Below are 18,167 nucleotides of genomic sequence, written 5' to 3'. Positions count from 1 at the left end.
CCATAGCCAACCGACACATCTTACTCCTGCTGGCACGACCTCCAAGCAGAGGGAAGGTGTGGGAAAAATTATTGTCATCTTCATGGTCCACCAAGCACATCTTGTATAAATGTAGCAAAAGGTTAGAGTAGTCTTATTGGGAAATTTACTCCCTTTTCATGAACCCATATAGATATAAGTCGATAAAAAACCAAAAATTATGTGTCATGCTTTGTAAGCAAATAGCAAGTGGTAGATCATATATGCACTTATTTTAAATGTGTGAGTATATTAGGATGAGTGACACATACACTTATAAAGATATTGCATTTGCATTTTGGACATTATATAATACTCAATGAGTGACTATATATTCTAAATATGTCTATATACATCAGTATGTGATTCATATTGAAATCTCTAAAAAGACTTATATTTAGAAACAGAAGGATTATATGAGAGCATGAGTTGGCAACCAGTCCATCCTGCTTTTAGTATGCATTTTATTCGTCCCATCCGCGTTCCTAAAAGTATGTACACATATTTGATTTCCGTTGGTGAATGGTTTTAGCTCAAGCACGTGGTCTCTTCTAGAGAAGACTTTATCTCTTCACATGGATGGCAAAAGAACAGGGCCTTAAGACAGCCAACCTTCTCTTCTAGGAGCCACGACTCTATCTGCTCCTTGTTCGGTACGGCCGCTGGCCGACGTCAAGCGTGTGGCGGGCTGGAGGAGCCTGGGTGTGCTCGGCCTCTGCGCGTTCATGCAGTCGGTCAGGTCGTGCAGACCGCAGCAACCGCGCTGCTCCTGCTCGTTTGAATGTTTGATTCAATGCACCCCCGCATGTGGAAATCCATAGTTCCTTTCTTTAATACCGTGAAAGACAAACCCACAATTCCGTTTAGCCTCAAGTTTGTTCCCACTCTTCTTTTAGGACGCCCTGTTGATTTTAGGGAAGCCGCGGTCCTATAAACTGGTAGAATCCTAACTGAAATAGCGAGGTGGGATAATTAAACATGTAATATAGATGTTTAGCTGGTTGCTGCAGCTCTCCACGACAATTGAGGTCCTGAGTTCGAAAACTGATGTTGGTGAAATTTTTTTGCGTGCCTGCGAAAGGGCCCAGTGGCGCGCGAGGTACGAAAAAGATGGGATGAATGGACGAAATTACAGACACAAAATTTAGTACCACCTCAAATATGTTTTAAATTCAAACTGAAAGTGTAAAATCACAGGAAGAAGCGTATTGTGACGGTAAACCCGACAAAGTCAATCCGTGATTTATTATTAGGAAAAGATTATTGTATATTATTATTATTATTATTATTATTATTATTATTATTATTATTATTATTATTATTATTATTATTATTATTAGGGAGAGAGGAGAGATTTATAGGTGCTAAAGAAACCTTCTAACCGGTGTGACGATAGCGGATTTTTCGTTGGTCGGAGAGAGAGGGGCATGGAAATAGGACACGAGATGTACTAACTGACACCTTAGCTTTGGAACACGTCGACGTCGTTGCTTAACTTTTGCTATAGCTGCTAGTCGAGACCTGCATGCACCGCATAGAGTTGAGAACCCAAAGTAATTTTGTCTTCACTACGTACGTACATAACGACTTCTGAGATCGATCGACAGGTTCCATGCAACTTCCAAGGTTATGTTAATTATGTATACTCTACAGCTTGTATCGAAATGCAGCAACAGCAATGCCATTGATTGGCAATCTCAATGCTTGAGTACGTCAGGCCGTCATCAAGCTAACCGTACTGGGATAACCTACGTCTTTCGTTATAGTATATATCATGATCGATCCAGCCCAGCTGAGCATTAGTTACAACTTTACAGGAGAAGTAATTAAACAGCAAAGCTAGCCCAGAGTACGTAGTCATGAGGTCGAAGACGGGGAAGAACAAGAATGTTTTGATGGTGGTGGCCAGCGTGCTGGCCGGGCTGACCGTCTTGTTCGGAGTCGTCGCCCCCATCTTCATGGGGTGGTACGCACCGCCCGTATGCTAGATGGCTTTGTGACGCCCGGCCATAGTTGATCTTGTTAGTACTAGTAACAATTTGCTTCTTCTTAACTATGCGTGTTTCCATCCATCCGTTTATTCATGCAGACAGCGGCTCCGCGTCCGGGCAAGGGCAGCGGCAGCGACGCCTCCTGTACCTACAGGCTATCGCCGGCGTTGCCCTGTGGTCTCCTAGCGGCGGCGCTGGCGTTCACTACGCAGATAGTCGCGAGCGTGGCCATCGGCTGCTGCGGCTGCTGCTGCGGGGCGTGTCCGGCTCCCAAAAGCATGGGTGAACGTGTCCTCGCCGTCCTCTTGTTCATCTTCTCATGGTGGGTGTGTTTGGTTGCGTTCTCATCTCAGCATAGTTGTTCCCTCTTCATGCATGCTCACCTCAACACCCCTCCTCATGCATGCTCTCCTCATGCATGCTCCTAGTGTATTTGTGTTCAACTAGTGTGGACTCATGCACCCTTCATACACTCTACCAAACACCCAAAAGTGGGTCGAGAAGAAAACTTTTGTTCTCATGCACCCTTCATACACCCTACCAAACACACCCGGTATGCACGTGATCAGAACCAAATACAATTGGACTTCTATTGATTTTTTTTTCAATAGTCAGTTTTTTGCATGTTTGACTAGGTTTTAGACAAAAAAATATCAGTATCTACAATACCGGGTTTGCAACTTTAGATTCATCATAAAAAGTATTTTCACAATTAATTTATTTGATACTGAAGATGTTGATATTTATTTTATAATTTTGGTCAAACATGTAAACATTTGACTTCCACAAAAATTGATGCACCTTATATTTTTGAATGATGAAGAGAGTAATAGTTGCTAGCGGCATCTGTATCTGAACTTTATAATTTATCTACACCATATACTTTTCATACATAGGAGAAAGGCTAAAAACTAAAAGGAAATAAATAAATGTATATGTACAGTAGCACTGCTGGCCCACCCTGACCCAGTGGGCTAGGTCCGCCACTGAGATGGCCGCATGCATCGTTCTGATGCAGAGGCCAGGGGATAACCTCCTTTTCGAAAGAAAAAAAAATCCATCAATATATATCTCGGGGGCTTGTTTATTTAAATATTAATTTTTGTGGTCTATGTTCCATGCATAATTGCAAGTTCCTTGCGATCAAAGTGGTGATAATATTTCTGCTGGGTGCAATGATGGTCGGGTCTCAAGCAATGGTTCATTTTGGTGTCGGCAATTGTATTTCACCCGGTGTCGGAATCTTCATGGGAGCCACGTGCTTATTTTTTCTAGTTCTCGGCCTTGATCTCGGTACCTACGCTCTGATTTAGAAGTCTGGCCACCAGCAAGCAGCTACAGACGGTGATCCTCCTTTGGTGCCAACTGCGGCGTGTAAAGTCGGTGTCCGGCCTTCTTCTGCATGGGCAAATCAAGTCTGAAACACATATATTTAGATAATAATATGATAATAAATACTGGAAAATATATGATATATTATGTTGTACAATAATTGTTTAACATAAATAGCATAATGGAAAAAAAAAATCTCATGCATGTTTGTGTATTGAGGTGGGCTTCTACTATGCATGGATGCATGTTGACGGAAGTCCTTTTCCCATATGGATGTTGCATGTTGAAATGAGAAATATGTAATTGAAGGCTAGCTATTTAGATATAGAAGATTCATAGTGTGTCATCATTTCTTTTTTTGCCAATAAAGTCTTTTGTGGGGATTTTGTGGCAATAGTCATGATGTGGGATTCGTGGAGCAAGACACACTTGAAGAATCTACGTACAGGATTCACACGAGGAATTTACCTAGGTTCGGACCCTCTGCCTAGAGGTAACACCCTACTTCTACCGAGTGTTTAATCAAGGCTCGTAGGACAAATTTGTGGTAGTACAAGTATATGAGTGAATTTTGTTTGTCATTTTCTGCCGCGCAAGGGTGCCCTTGCCCTGCCTTATATAGGTCGGGAAGGTTGGGCCTAGTTAGTCGAACAGTACATCGGCCTAGTTGGTGTAGTAATGATGCATTGATCTAATGTGGTTATGCTTGGTTTAGTGCGTAGAAGTAACGCAAGGATTATGGTGCTAGTGTCTTGGACAGGAATCCATGGACGGTATTTGTCCTTGGAATAGAAGCCAACTTGTGTCGTAGAGGATGCCAACTCTGTCCTTAGCTTGGGTGTTATCGAGTGGTCTATATCCCGGTGGACCGTCGTGCTTTGAAGATCTCCAGAGTGTCCCAATATTGTAGCGGCACATGAGTTTTTTCTTCTGTTGTTTTATTATCGGGGCATTCACTATTTTGCATCAGCTTTTCAACTCTTTTTCCCTTTTCTTCTTTCTCTTTTTTGGTTTTCTCTGTTACTTTCCTCAGTTTCATCGATTTTATCTGGTTTTTTTTCCTTTTTTAAATTTTTTTCAACACATGTATAAGTTCTTCATATAGATTGTACATTTTTCGTATACATTAGGAACATTTTTTAAACATGTTTAAAATTTTGTAAACATGTTTAATATTTTTTAAATACGTGATTATTTTTTGAAATATGTTTTGATCTCTATTTTTTTTATAAACACTGTAAATTTTTCTTACACACCTAGAAAATTTTTATGCACATTTAGCATTTTTGAAATACATGTTTTTAAACTTTTTTGAAATACATGTTAAAAAATATATGTTGAAATGTTTTTAAATGATACTAAACTTTTTCAAACTATGCAAATATTATTTTACATTGTATAAATTTTTTGTTTCAAATATTTACAAACATATTTGGAAATGCGTGAACATATTTTTAAATGTAACGTACATTGTTTTGGATGGTACTAAATATGCTTTGGCATTAAAAGAACATTTTTTATATGGTATACCATTTTTCAAAAGTGTCATCCACTTTTGTAATGTGTGAACATTTCTGAAGTGTCACATGCTCTTCTTTTTAAAATGGTACATAAGTTATCGAAAGGTTGAGCAAATTATTTTCACTGTGTAGTAATTTGGAAAGGAGGGAGTACTAATTTGGAGTCCACAGTAAGTAAGGTATTATTTACTAGTCTGATGCTTATTATTACGTCATGAAACCTAATTTTGTCATATAGTTCTAAATATTGCACCATTTCTGTTGACAAAACCTAATTTACATAGCAAGCAAGTAATGTTTCTCTGCGTGCTATTTGTTTCACTTTGTCTTCCCGATCATTTCATCTAAAAATATCGTACTGTTTTCTGTTGACGAAGTGCTAGAGTGTTGTTACAGCATGGGGTCTAAAACCGTTGAGTTGTATGTTATGTTGATGATAACGGGTTGCATATTTTGTTGTTGATTGTGTTGTTCTCTCAAATTCGATAGGTACCCCTGATTGGTCATAAAACTATCTGCAGGTGTTCTGAATGAAGATCAAAGCTATGTTTTTCATACATTGCAGCTCATATACTATTAACACTAAATATACAATTTGCAATAAGCAACTATTTTGTAATTTTATTTATTTTTAGATTTATAAACACATGCTCCCTCCGTCCCATAATGTAGGATATTATGAGACAGAGGGAGTAGTTATTTATTTTTAAGCCGTTGCAACGCATATGCACCTTATACTAGTATAAACCATCTAAAAACGAAGTAATATCCTTTCCATCGACAAGGGATCCACCGTGTCTCATGGTTCTATGGTTAACAGAGATGAGGTGAATCGGCAACGACGCCGGCAGGAGGTAGAGAAATTCTAGCCTTGTTTTCTTGAAGAAAAAGAAGAAGAGGAGGTGGCGGCCGACGGAGGACTCTGGCCTTGTTTTCTTGGAAAGTTGAGGAGCCTACCTTGTATTTTTTTTAAACGAGCATAATCCTTTTTCATTACTGCGACATAAACATAATAGAAATATAGCAATCCAGGAAAAAGGAAGAAAAAGGATAGCGAGTTCAAGCATCGGCGGAAAAATCACCTGAGCACTCGTCATGAAGAGCCTACCCCTGTTTTCAGCTCGAAAACGATTGGGCCGGCCGGACTCTCCCCTCCCCCTCCCCCCTCCCCTGTCTCCTCGCTCGATTCCCCCCGAACAGGATCAGCTGAGCGCGCTAGGGTTCCTCACCCCGCCGCCCGCTCCTCTCCTCTCCTCCTCCCTCCTCCCTCCGACGAGCGAGGGCCTCCTCCGGCCCCCGCAGCAGCCGGCGAGCGCGGCCCCGACGCGCCCACCCCGCCTGCCCCTGCCGTCCTCTGCCCCCGGTCACCTCCGCAGCAGCCGGCGAGCCAAGGACGGTGCCGTGACCCTCGCCGCCACCTCCCGCCGTCTCTTCCTGCGCGTGGCCGGCGGCTGCTCTCCTTCGACCGCTGCCTGCCCGTGGTGAGCCCCTCTTCCTTGCCTCTATGTTCCTGGTTCATCTCTTGTTCATGCTGCTAGTTACACGGATCAATGGATGTTGGGTAGATTGATGTACGTTGATGTTAGGTAGATGATTTGCTTGATGGATGGATGAGTGGTGCTAGTTGCTTGCTTGCTTGCTAGATGGATGGATGGATGAATGGTGCAAGCATGTATAAATTTTTTTTTTTTGCTACTGTGAAGGGTCAATGCTACTGTAAAGGCTAGTAACTGGTTCTCTATTGCTGCTGTTTGGTAATAATTTGCTACTGTGAATAGATGGATATATGTATGCACGTGCTAACGCAATGTCCTTGGGGGCGTTGCTCGCTGTCCGGCGATAATGCCCATTAGCTTCTAACTTGGAAGGATTGGAGTGCTGATTGACCATAATGTTGTAATATTACTTTGAGTTCTGAAATAAATTAGACATTCTTAGTCGATTTGATGAATTGGAAGCTCCACCATCCCACTTTGCTATAAAGAAAAGGCAATACTTTGTATAATCAGGGATCGAAGAAATAAACAGAGAAAAGGGAGGGTTAACATCCAAGCTAAGCGTTCGCCCTCTTATCACTCACAACTATCCCCTCCGTAACCTAGCTCGTGACATCTTAGTACCAGAGCCAGGTTTTGATCCTGGAACCTATGGGGATAGTTCGCATTCAGAAGAAACTAGGTACCTATGGACGCGAGGATGGTTGGGCGACATGGCTTATGGGATCGGGGACTAGAGCTTAGGATGGTTGGGAGGACGAGGGGGGAGATAACAGATTGATAGAAGACGTTGCGATTATATGGCACAATTTTATTTGTCCTTCAAATGCATGGACCTTTATTTGCAGTTGTTGACTGGGATTCTCTAGTTGTTGTTTTATGCCCTGCTCGATATCTGTATCGTCTTGTGTCACTCATCAAAAAGAAAAGTTATCTTGTGTCATTCCTCAAAAAGAAAAGTTATCTTGTGTCAGACTGTATTTTCTTTGGTACTTGATTGGATCAAAACTGATGGTGCAGCATTGCGGCAACACTCTAGAGGTCAGAGTGTTATATCGTACCTTCACCTCTTATCCCATTTTCTTTTTAAGCTGAATTGACCGTCATTAAACATACTCATTACATTTCCACAGTTCTTTCCTTTATGGAGTAATTGGGGAAGGGAAATTTGTACTATGACATTTTAGGAGGTGACGGCAGTATTTTAAGTGTGTAGACATGCAGTTAGTCCTGATTTAATAGATTACGTAGTTATACATGATGAAGAATAGTGTTTTCCATCTGATAAAACATTAGTTTCTAAATTTTGGTCAAACAAAATAGTTGGGCTCGCAAGTCAGTGAGCATTGTTAGTGGCATTTTAAACCTTGACTATAGGTTGAAATGTGTTTTCCCATGTTTGTGAATTGTTGCATCTACGCTTGACAAATGAGTATGCATGGTTTCATGAGCTTTCGTCAGTTTTCATTTCTTAGAATAATTGGTTGTTAATTTACAAATGAAATTGTTGGCTGATTGGATCATGAATTCGGTTTTGGTGACCTTGCAAGATGAAGGTTACTGGCAGATCTGATAGATTCTTTCATTACATTCGCCCAATCCTATATTTGGAATCTCATTGGGGGTCAGTAATATCAGAGGTGGTGCTGGCTAAAAAACCAGGGATGGAGGGGTAGCTCAGTAGAGGACGGGGCCTGTGGTAACAAGTGGTCATGGTTGCTACTTTAGTATGGTATTCTTGGAAGGTGACATATTAGAGAATTTGATGGGTTCAGGGAAGTGTTAGGACAGGGTGATTTTCTCATTGCTTGCTTGGTATAACCTCTCCTGTCACGTGTCTTCTATTCTTCTTGTGGGAGAGTCCTACGGGACTAACAATCTATATGAAGCAACTGAGCGGCAACATTCTGATTCTATCTGTAATGACCAAACATATGGGGGTGGAATCTAAAGAGATGAATCACTATTAGACAATGGCATGGCAGTAAACGTAGCTTCTGTACTTTCTTTCCTGGAAGCACTTCAGTACTAAATGTGTCATTTAGCTTTATTGTTTGGATATACCGATATAGTAGTGTGTTTCTGCCACATGACACTAATCATTTGTACTCCAGGTTTTTGTCTTACCATGTTTATTTTACAAACATCCTGTGTGGAAATGCATGTACATAACCCCCCTTATATCATCGGCTCCAGGTTTTCTTGCAATGGTTTTCGGTGGCGGCTTCAAATTTTTAGTGGGAGTGGGATGTGGCGTCTATGTGGCTCAGAACTACAACGTTCCAAATGTCAAGAAGCTGTTCAACACGTATGTTTTCCTGGCAAAGCACGTTGAGGAAACGTACCGTAAGCCGCCGAAGAAAGACGACGACTGATTATTATCATGCCCATGGCGAAAAGAAGTATATATATACTCTGACTTGACAGAAACATGATCTTCGTGAATGTTAAAAGGAGTTATGATCTTTTCAAGAGCTGAGAACACCAGCTGTGAAGTTTGTCATGGCAAGGTTTGTGGATCTTTATGATGAAAACCTTATTGTTTTTTAACGTCCGATTCAAATATTATGGCATAAATGGGTGTCTGGCATCTTACCAAGAGTGCCCTGATTTGCTTCCCTGATTTGCCATCTCTTTACTGGTTATGATGCAGTTTTTTCCTAGTTCACGGTTTCAGCACAAATTCTCACCGGTTGCAGCTATCTCGCAGCCGGTTGCAGCTTTTTGCGGTTGCGCGTTGTCCGCCTCGCCTGATTCTGTACTTATTCATTGAAAAGTGTGAAGCTTATTTACATATTTTCAGGCACTATAAAGAAAGAAAGAAATGTATATGAACGGGTGTGGCTCGAGGTGCGCCGGCTTGTGCCGGTTGACGATGGCGCTTTGAGCTAAATCCGTAATTTCTACTACTCCATTCGTTAAGAAATATGAGAGTGTTTAGATCACTAAAATAGTCTCTTTTGGTAAAAGGTTTTGAGTCTCGTTTTGCCGTAAAAAAAGAGAGTACATGAATGTGTTTGTACTTTTTACCAGGCTCCAAATATCTGGGGCTGTCTGGCCGACACGTACACGCGTGCATCACCACTCCTGTGTGCTTCTCCGGAGGTCGGCTGAGAGTGAGACGAAACATCGAGCCAAGACAAGAGAGGCACCTGCCAACCTCTGAATCATTAAGACCTCAAAATAAAAAAAAAACCTCCGAATGATTAAAGTTGTATATGCCGACGTCTGGCTAGTGGAAGCGGTCGACCAGCCGCTGAGCCGCACGTACGTACCACGTGTCGGCTCACTCTGATTCTCTCTCTCTCCGCAAACGTATGTGAGTCACGAAAATTTTGTGTCGACCGGGGATCCATTCGCTCGCGGACCCCTTCCCTTCCCCCATAAGCTGTCCAAAATCGTGCTACTACTCCGGCGAGGTTTCCGTCCCAATCTCCGGCGAGGTTTGGTTCCTCCCGACCCCCTGGCCATTGTATTGCTGCACTTCGTCCAGGTAAGGATTCCTCTGCTCCCGCATCTAGCTACGGAGTAGTTTATTTATTGCCCTCGGAGACTGGTTTCAGCTCATCAGTTACTGCCAAGCTCGGGAGTTTTCCTTGCTTATTACGGTGCTTGCTTCCTCCGTCATATGTGACGGGACTAGGAGCCACTTCCCGGCGGGAGGATATCATACCCAAACCAATATTTAGTGGAAGCCGATGAAAACCACACAAAAACGATGCTTTCAAGTTCTGAAAAATCTGGAAAATATATATAGGATGTTAGCAGGGTGATGTTCTATTGCCGTGCAAAAATTTCAAACTCAAACATATTACGTGATGTGAGCTATAAAAAAGACAGAGTTAACATTGAATAGTGGCAAACAGTAGCGTCACTATTTATTATTCTAAATTTGTCTTTTTCAGGGCTCGCATCCCGCAATATGTTTCTACTTCAAACTTCACATGACAATAGAACATCATCTTCTTAACATCTTTTTTTTTTTTTAGATTTTTGAAAACTTTCAAATGTGGTTGCTCAGATGTTTTCTTTGAACCGTTGATTTCCGTATGATATTCAACTTCCCGGCCGCCCTCGAGCCGCGGCTTGTGCTGTGTGGGTCGGGCGACGACGACGACGATAATGACGCTTTGAGCGCGTCCGTAATTTCTATTTTTCGTACTCTTCTATGGGCGTCCAACTCGGCTTCTGCCCTTATATTTTCGGGGAAAAAAAAGTGAATCTCGTGTTCTGGTCGACATCAACTTCTTGGTGTGGTGTGGCACACCAGCGCATGTCGACCGACGTTGATGGATGAACCGACGGTGCCTACACGCGTGCTTGTCTCCGGTTGTGGGCTCACACCAGTGCCAAAATCTGTCATGTGCTAGTATGGATCCTGCATCACCTGCAGTACTACTTTGATGTAAGTCTGTCACGGACAAGTAAGGCCTTCGCCTCTCACTCCTCTCCTATGCATTCCTCCTCTCGCTCTGCCTCCCCACAACGAAAAGGTTTGGTTTCCGTTCCACTCCCCACCCCGGCGAGCTTGCCTGCTCCAACTAATCTCCCTCGACATTGCCGCGCTTCGTTGGTAGCTCCCGGCCGTGTTTATCCTTGCTCTGATTTTGCTGCTCAATTCATGGTGTAGGCTTCGACGGTTGCTTGCTTGATTTGGGCCGGTTCCCGTCGATCGACTGACTTGGAGCTATAACGTAATGAGTCCTCTGCTCCTCCTCTGTTTCTGCCAGTTTAGTCTTTTTTAGGGGATTTCTGCGCCCCGGGAGATTGGTTGCAGTTCTATTTATCACCGCATTGTGTTAGTTCGCGGTGCCTCTATCTTGATGATTATTCGCTGGTATTTTCGGAGCCACGACCCACTCCTTTTTGCCATTGTTGTTTCTCTTTTGGCCCTATTTTCATTATGAAAATGGAGTCACGATACAAGCAAATCAAGTACCGATTGAGATCATACATCCCTGTATAGGCCGGTAACAAAGACACCGCTCCATAGAAGTCAAAGTTTTCACCATGCTTGATGGGGTGGGAATTCTTGACACCGCTCCACTCGTAGTCACGTGAATCCTCGACGGATTCTTGGTTACAGGCAACTTAATCACATATATTAACAATGCGGGTGACAATCTTCATGCAGGAGGTAGCCCATCCTCGGGTGACCTTATTCAAGCTAACATTGCATTCCTGAACTTGTTCATCTCTATCTATCTATATGCGTGCGACAATGCACTATCTAACTCATCTGTTCCGATTAGTAGTGAGATCGTCGATGGGGAAGAAAGGTCTGGTGGTGGTGACCAGCATCCTCGCCGTGCTGACGGTCGTGTTTGGAGTCATCAGCGCGGTTCTCTTGGCGCTGGTATGCACGCATCGCACGCTAGATATTATGTCTTTCTCGTTGTAACATGCTAGATGCTATCTCTTTCTCACTCTAAAACCTTCAGGCAAGATTTCCGGAAAAAAACTTCGGCTAAGCATAATCTAGTTGATAATAATATTGTTGATTTTTCTTAAAGGCGTGCATTCGTTCATGCAGAAACATCATCAAGATGACCATGGCGAGTTCTCTACGTACCGGCGATCGCCGGCGATGCCATGCGGTGTGGTGGCAGCCATCTTGGCGTCGATGACGCAGATTCTTGCCAGCGTGGCCATCTGCAGTTGTGGGGCATGTCGGATGACTAAGGGGGCCAAGCGCATCGCCGCGGTGGTCTTCTTCATCACCTCATGGTACATAAATAATTTGGTTATTCGCAACCCGATATCCTGTCTGCTTTTTTTTTCCATTACCAAGGAAAATATCGTCATTAAAACTAATTAATGCTAGTCTATGTGGCATGGTGCGCTAAGTGGTGGTGCATCCCGAGAACTTTATAATTCATTGTTCTTTTATCATTTCTCTTAGAATTTGAAGACTGAACTTTAATACAGAATTTATATCTACTTGGTGTCTTGTTCATTAAAGTTGTATAATTAATATGGTCTCTACACCATGCGTATATACTTGCAGGGTCCTCGCGATCATAGCGGTGCTACTATTTCTGGCGGGCGCCATGTTGGGATTTGAAGGCTCTGCAAAGAAAACCGTTGGGAATGCTAGGATTGTCGGAGGTGTCGCAATTTTTGTGATCGCGACGTTTTTGTTTCTCGTAGTTGCCGCCCTTGATGTTGCCTCGTACCGCCTAGTTCGGAAGAAGGGCCAGTACCAAGCATATGTTGGCAGTAATCCTCCTTTTGTGCCATCTAAAGACGCTCCCTACGGTTCTGCTCCTCCACCGCCAAATCAAGTCTAAGGTTAGCTCTGCCACCATGGCATGGTTGTCTTTGCCTTCCAAAGGAGGAACACGTTGTATGAACTGCGGTAGGTGAAAGGCGTAGGCTACGACCCATGCAACCATCTTGCGTGTTTTGTGTGTTTGTTATGGCTCCACTCAAGTCGTGAGAAAGAATTCAAAAGTTTATCTGCATTGCTTGAAACATGTGCTTGTGAAGCTTTTTTATATGTTATGAAAGCCATTATAGGTGGCTGCCATCTGGACTATCGAAATCATTGATGGGAATAAATGTCGTCACTCATGTGCGTTTCTTATCGCCATCAGAGAGTTTAGTTGGGTTTGTTCTCACGGGAGAAGGGTGGTTTGTGTGTTGTGTTTTTTCTTAATGTATCCGATTATAAAATGAAATATCTATTGAACCAAGTGTCCAAATTACGGACCATTTACACAGTTGCGTTCCTCTTGTTAAAATCTTCAAAATTAGATCCATCTTTATAGGTTTCAATGAACTTTTTCCAGCGTAACTTGTACCCCATCGAGAACTAACTTGTACCCTCTGAAACAACATTGTGTACTTCGCACGGTGTTTGTGTACCCTGTGCAGCACAAGGTTGGCAGATTGACATGCACGTAAATAAGGAACTTAGTTTATTTTAGAATTCCACAATGAAATACTCAATTTTCTTGCAATTATACTACTCCGATCCGAAATAAAAGGGAAACCTGAAACTATTTTCAGAAATTAAAGTATGCATGCTATTCTAAATCGAGGTTAAGTCAAACTTTCTAGTGTATTATATTATTGTTTGCTCTTTCAATGTGCCTTTTCTGATGGCACCGCCTTGAAGTACTCGGTTCTCCGTGTACACAGTTTTATTCCTTCGTGATGACGATTGAGGGCTCTGGACACTTCAAGTGGTGCCTTAGGTTCCTATGTGTAGATTGCTTGGAGTGGTATGGGATTATGTAGACCCTGCATGTGTTGTGGTGTCAAGTTGTATGGATTGGTCTGGATGTTGGTTGGTGCTTTATCGATATGCGGGTACGAGCCTTTTGGTCATTTTCAATACTCTCTCATTCTTTGTTATAAATACTACTCCTTCAGTTTCTAAATATAAGTCCATTTAGAAATTTTAGTATAAACTACAAACGGATGTATAAAGACATATTTTAGATTCACTCATTTGTTTCGTATGTACCTTAGAAAATGAAAAAATATGCATGAAAGGCAACAACGAGTGCATTGTCTACCAATTTGTGTAAAAACTCCAAACATATTCCCACTGGGGATACATGTCCTACATGCGACACGGAGGCAAAAACTACATATCATGCCCTAGTTAGATGCGATCGTGCACACATACCGTGGGAGGTTGTGCGGTCAGTTTGGGTATTGTCATAAAATACCCAACTACGTAATTAATACTGGCAAGGAGTGTGTAGACATTTATGATGCAACTCTCAATATTTATTGGGTGTTTTTTTAAAAAGGAGGATGTATCCCCGGTCTTTGCATCTGGGTGATGCATGCATTCATTATATTAATTATTCATAAAGCCCTTGCAAGGTAATACCCAGTAGGCCTGAAGCTATGATCTTGGCAACACTAGTAGCTACTCATATACCCGTAATGAAGGGGTGCCGAATGTCCGAGCCTAATATCAAACAGACATCGCACCAACACCTAACATCTAATGCCGGATGCCCCACCCAAGTCACAATATCTGGACTGGGTTACACACCGGTCCGACGCACTTTCAATGGGCACCACATGCGCACGCTTCAAGGGCCGTCACCTCCTTCATCCATCGATCCATCCTCAGATCAGATACTGATGCATCGACCTTGCCAGGCCTCTCTTCCATCGACACCACCACGACGCCAGACAGTGTCGTCCTCCTGCATGAGTCCATCGCCACCCATCGGACGCCGAGTCTCCACTGCGCCATGCCACCGAGATTCGCCGATATCGATGTCTAGGATGAATCACCGCTCCACCACCTACCACACCCAACCACCAAGCCATCTACGTGTCTGTCCAGCCGATGAATGTCTCCAAAGATGATGCCCCATGGGGGTGACGACGAAGACATCGCCAACATCCGATCCAAGAGGTCCCTCAATGCCTCCAACAAGGGCTATGACGCCCATGGGCACCGCCGTCAATGGTAGCCTTCTCACTCACTTCAGCAGCTGGGGCACCCGCCCCCACCAATGCCTCCTACGAGGAAAATGACACCCACAACCGCCGCCGCCGATGGTGGCATCCTCACCTACTTCAGCAACTAGGCCACCATCTCCTCCTTCACTTGATCCGTGATGTCTACTATGCAACTTTATTCTTGTAGACACGTGTTGGGCCTCCAAGGGCAGAGTTTTGTAGGACAGTAGCAATTTTTCCTCAAGTGGATGACCTAAGTTTTATCAATTCGTGAGAGGTGTAGGATGAAGATGGTCTCTCTCAAACAACCCTGCAACCAAATACAAGAAATCTCTTGTGTCCCCAACACACCCAATACAATGGCAAATTATATAGGTGCACTAGTTCGGCGAAGAGATGGTGATAAAAGTGTAATATGGATGGTAGAAATATATTTTTATAATGTGAATAAATAAAAACAGCAAATTAGAAAATAGTAAACGGGCACAAAAACGGTGTTGCAATGCTTAAAAAATGAGGCCTAGGGTCCGTACTTTCGCTAGTGCAACCTCTCAACAATGCTAACATAGTTGGATCATATGATTATTCCTCAAAGTGCAATAAAGAATCACTCCCGAGTTCCTATTAGCGAAGAACAAAAGATAGGAATTGTTTGTAGGTCACGAATCCACCTCAAAGATATTCTTTCCATTCGATCTATTCAAGAGTTCGTACTAAAATAACACAAACCTATTTTTTCTGTTCGATCTATCCTAGAGTTTGTACTAGAATAACACCAAAGCAAATTCATATTCTATAAGAGATCGGACCTACTGTGTTGATCTCAAAAATGTTACGTAATAGCTAAAAACGTCACAAAATACTCACGTGTGACATTTCTCAGGCGTCACCAGCATCGTCACGGAATCCCCGTCACAGATTATTACTAGTGACGCGGCGCGCAAAAAACGTCACCGGATATGGGACCTTCGGTGACGTAACTATCGTCACTAGATTTTTGGTAGGCCAATGTGCTTTGGATTTCCAAATGGGCCCAGCCCAATAATTCAGTTCATTTTTTCTATTTAGGGTTCAATTTTTTTGGTGGATCATAGCCTATTTAAAACTCAATTATGGTTGATCCAACCAGCCCCTTTTTATGGAGCAATTGCCATTTTCCGTTAGCCTTTTCAAGGATTATTTTCTTTATAGTTTTTGCCTCTAATAATACTTCAACATTGTCTGATTCAAAACATATTGTGGGCTTGTGGTCTTTTTAAGCCCATCTTTCCATTGACCAATTTTCACATAATATTACAAGCTAACTAGTCTCTAAACAACATGCATATTACAAATCTCAGTTACATGCCCCATGCAAAGTAACCCAAGCTACATCACCATCGAATACATCTTTTTTACTTTGTTCGTGTGACTCTTAGCTCCCACCTTCATAAAAACTTGGATTTTTGTTGGATGCCTTTCTCGTGACTTCTTGAAGGCAACTAAAGTTGTTCTGATCCTCCATTGTCCATATCAACTTCTTGAAAGATGACTTACGAATCAGCCTATTAGAAACAAAGACATAAATATAACATTATGAATGAGTTACAGAAAACCATCTACCATTGCAACAAAGAACGACATGCAAGTAACTTGGAGCTCTAGGTTGGAACCTTAACAAAAAATACACGTTAGTATTTGTCTAATAAGTGATATGATCAAAACTAAACATGTCGTATTCATGAGCAACAAAGGTCATCTGAAATATTTGATTGGAATAAGCACATATCAATACATTAGAAAAGAGAACTATTGGTAAGAGGACACGCATAAATAATAGCTCAACACAAAGTTTGAAATCCAGAGAGGAACAAATTAAAATTTGTAGTACGTACTCCTTCACAAATTAAAATGGTGCAAGAAAACAGAATATTCGACAAAGACTCGAAGGAAGAAACCTTCAAGCAACATAGAACAATGCAGAAAGCATGAAAAACTTAGTGTGATCAATAAGAAACTTCCATCTAAAAATCAATTACTTACAATTACGCTATGGTCACAGGACTAAAAAGTTCGTTTAGGCTTTGATCTTTAGTTGTAAACTTGTAATATATCTGCTTACTTGGACAGTAATCTGCATTAACATATAGTTAGTATCACTTCAGATTGCCTAAAGGAGTTCAATGAATTAGTTCTCCATTAGTAATTTGCCAAAAACATGTCGAATCGCTCATTAAACTCCCACTGCAGTTCAACAACAACAATTCACTTGCAAATCTCTTCACATTCCCTCAAACAGAGTTGCCACGAGATCAGAACTACAAAATAATATAACAATACTGGGGGAGCATCTGCATAATGAAAATATTTTACTGCAGCTAATTATTTAATTACTAACCCATTTCACATGTACTATCTAGGTTCTCATGATAATTTCTCTAAAAGATAAATCAGAACATGGACAATTCAGTTTACAATTTTCAACTTAGTGACACGTATAAACTAGCTTCCATATTCTAGCTCAACACCACTGACAGTATGGCACAAAAAATGACTATCTAACCTAGCAAATATTACTATAGAAGCATCTCACGATTAACCAATAAGAACTCACTAACAGGGAGGAACAAAACAAAAGTGATATCTGAACCAATCCCCGCATGTAAGCGGTTCATCTAAACTGAGAGGGGATAGCTGAGCGTCGTACACATGTAACATGTTAACCTAGCCACCCAGGTTGCTGGTCGAGCTTAATGGACCTCCCACAGAACTCCGGCATGCCCCTGTGGTCTGTGCTCAATGTAAATCTGACGGACAAAACCAAAGAAGAAGAAAAACAGAGGGTCAATGAGATGTATCTGATAAGTGCGGAAGGTGGGACAACTACGTGATGACTCATTAGTTAATCATACCACAGTGGCGGTAGTCCCTACGAAGGTGATGCGTAGGCGAACCCGGCGGTCCACTCAAGGAAGCCATAGTCAGTACCCACATCACCATGACTCCTTTGTCCTCTCCCTCATTTGCTCCGATGGATCTGAGAAGTGTATGGAGTGGCACCATAGAGTAAGAGTTCAGTGCCTGCAATCACACGAGAGGGATCGGAGGATGCAGGCACGCAGGCACTCAACACTAATAACACACGTCACGCACATAGGCTGGGCCGCGGCCGTGCAACCAGGCTGGTCCGGCCGCGGCGCACGCTGGGTCCGCCGCTGCACGCAATGGAGGGACCTGACGCCAGTAGTAGCTTCCGTAGCAGAGCGCCCTGGAGGAACCCGACGGGAGAGGGAAGAGAGAGAGCAGCTACTCCTGCCGCCGTCGTCGTGTTTGGTTGCCTCCGATCTACCGCCGCCACCACACAAGGTAATAGGGTTTCGCTCAGGGAGGGGGAGAAG

At 42.6% G+C, this 18,167-nt stretch overlaps 2 protein-coding genes across 7 annotated transcripts; both read left to right on the top strand.

The window, feature by feature from the left end:
- The first annotated feature begins 5,956 nt into the window (after positions 1-5,956).
- LOC123114606 (protein lyl-1) lies at positions 5,957-8,975 on the top strand. The gene is made up of 2 exons (XM_044536093.1): positions 5,957-6,342; positions 8,554-8,975. The coding sequence occupies exons 1-2, from the start codon at positions 5,957-5,959 to the stop codon at positions 8,690-8,692; spliced, it is 525 nt and encodes a 174-aa protein (XP_044392028.1). The 3' UTR covers positions 8,693-8,975.
- A 624-nt stretch (positions 8,976-9,599) lies between these two features.
- LOC123110285 (uncharacterized) lies at positions 9,600-12,833 on the top strand. 6 transcript variants are annotated; one of them, XM_044530766.1, is made up of 5 exons: positions 9,889-10,850; positions 10,988-11,051; positions 11,610-11,713; positions 11,891-12,084; positions 12,365-12,833. In XM_044530766.1, the coding sequence occupies exons 3-5, from the start codon at positions 11,624-11,626 to the stop codon at positions 12,645-12,647; spliced, it is 567 nt and encodes a 188-aa protein (XP_044386701.1). In that variant the 5' UTR covers positions 9,889-10,850; positions 10,988-11,051; positions 11,610-11,623; the 3' UTR covers positions 12,648-12,833. The 6 variants fall into 6 exon arrangements, with proteins under 6 accessions (XP_044386696.1, XP_044386699.1, XP_044386701.1 ...); XM_044530763.1 differs by having other exon boundaries at positions 9,890-10,850; positions 11,613-11,713; XM_044530761.1 differs by lacking the exons at positions 9,889-10,850; positions 10,988-11,051 and adding an exon at positions 9,600-9,850.
- The last annotated feature ends 5,334 nt before the right edge of the window (positions 12,834-18,167 follow it).

Source organism: Triticum aestivum, chromosome 5B, assembly GCF_018294505.1.
Source record: "Triticum aestivum cultivar Chinese Spring chromosome 5B, IWGSC CS RefSeq v2.1, whole genome shotgun sequence".
Classification (NCBI taxonomy): Eukaryota; Viridiplantae; Streptophyta; class Magnoliopsida; order Poales; family Poaceae; genus Triticum; species Triticum aestivum.
The sequence above is the reverse complement of the archived record's forward strand: the minus strand, read 5'-3'. Positions and strand labels throughout refer to the sequence as shown.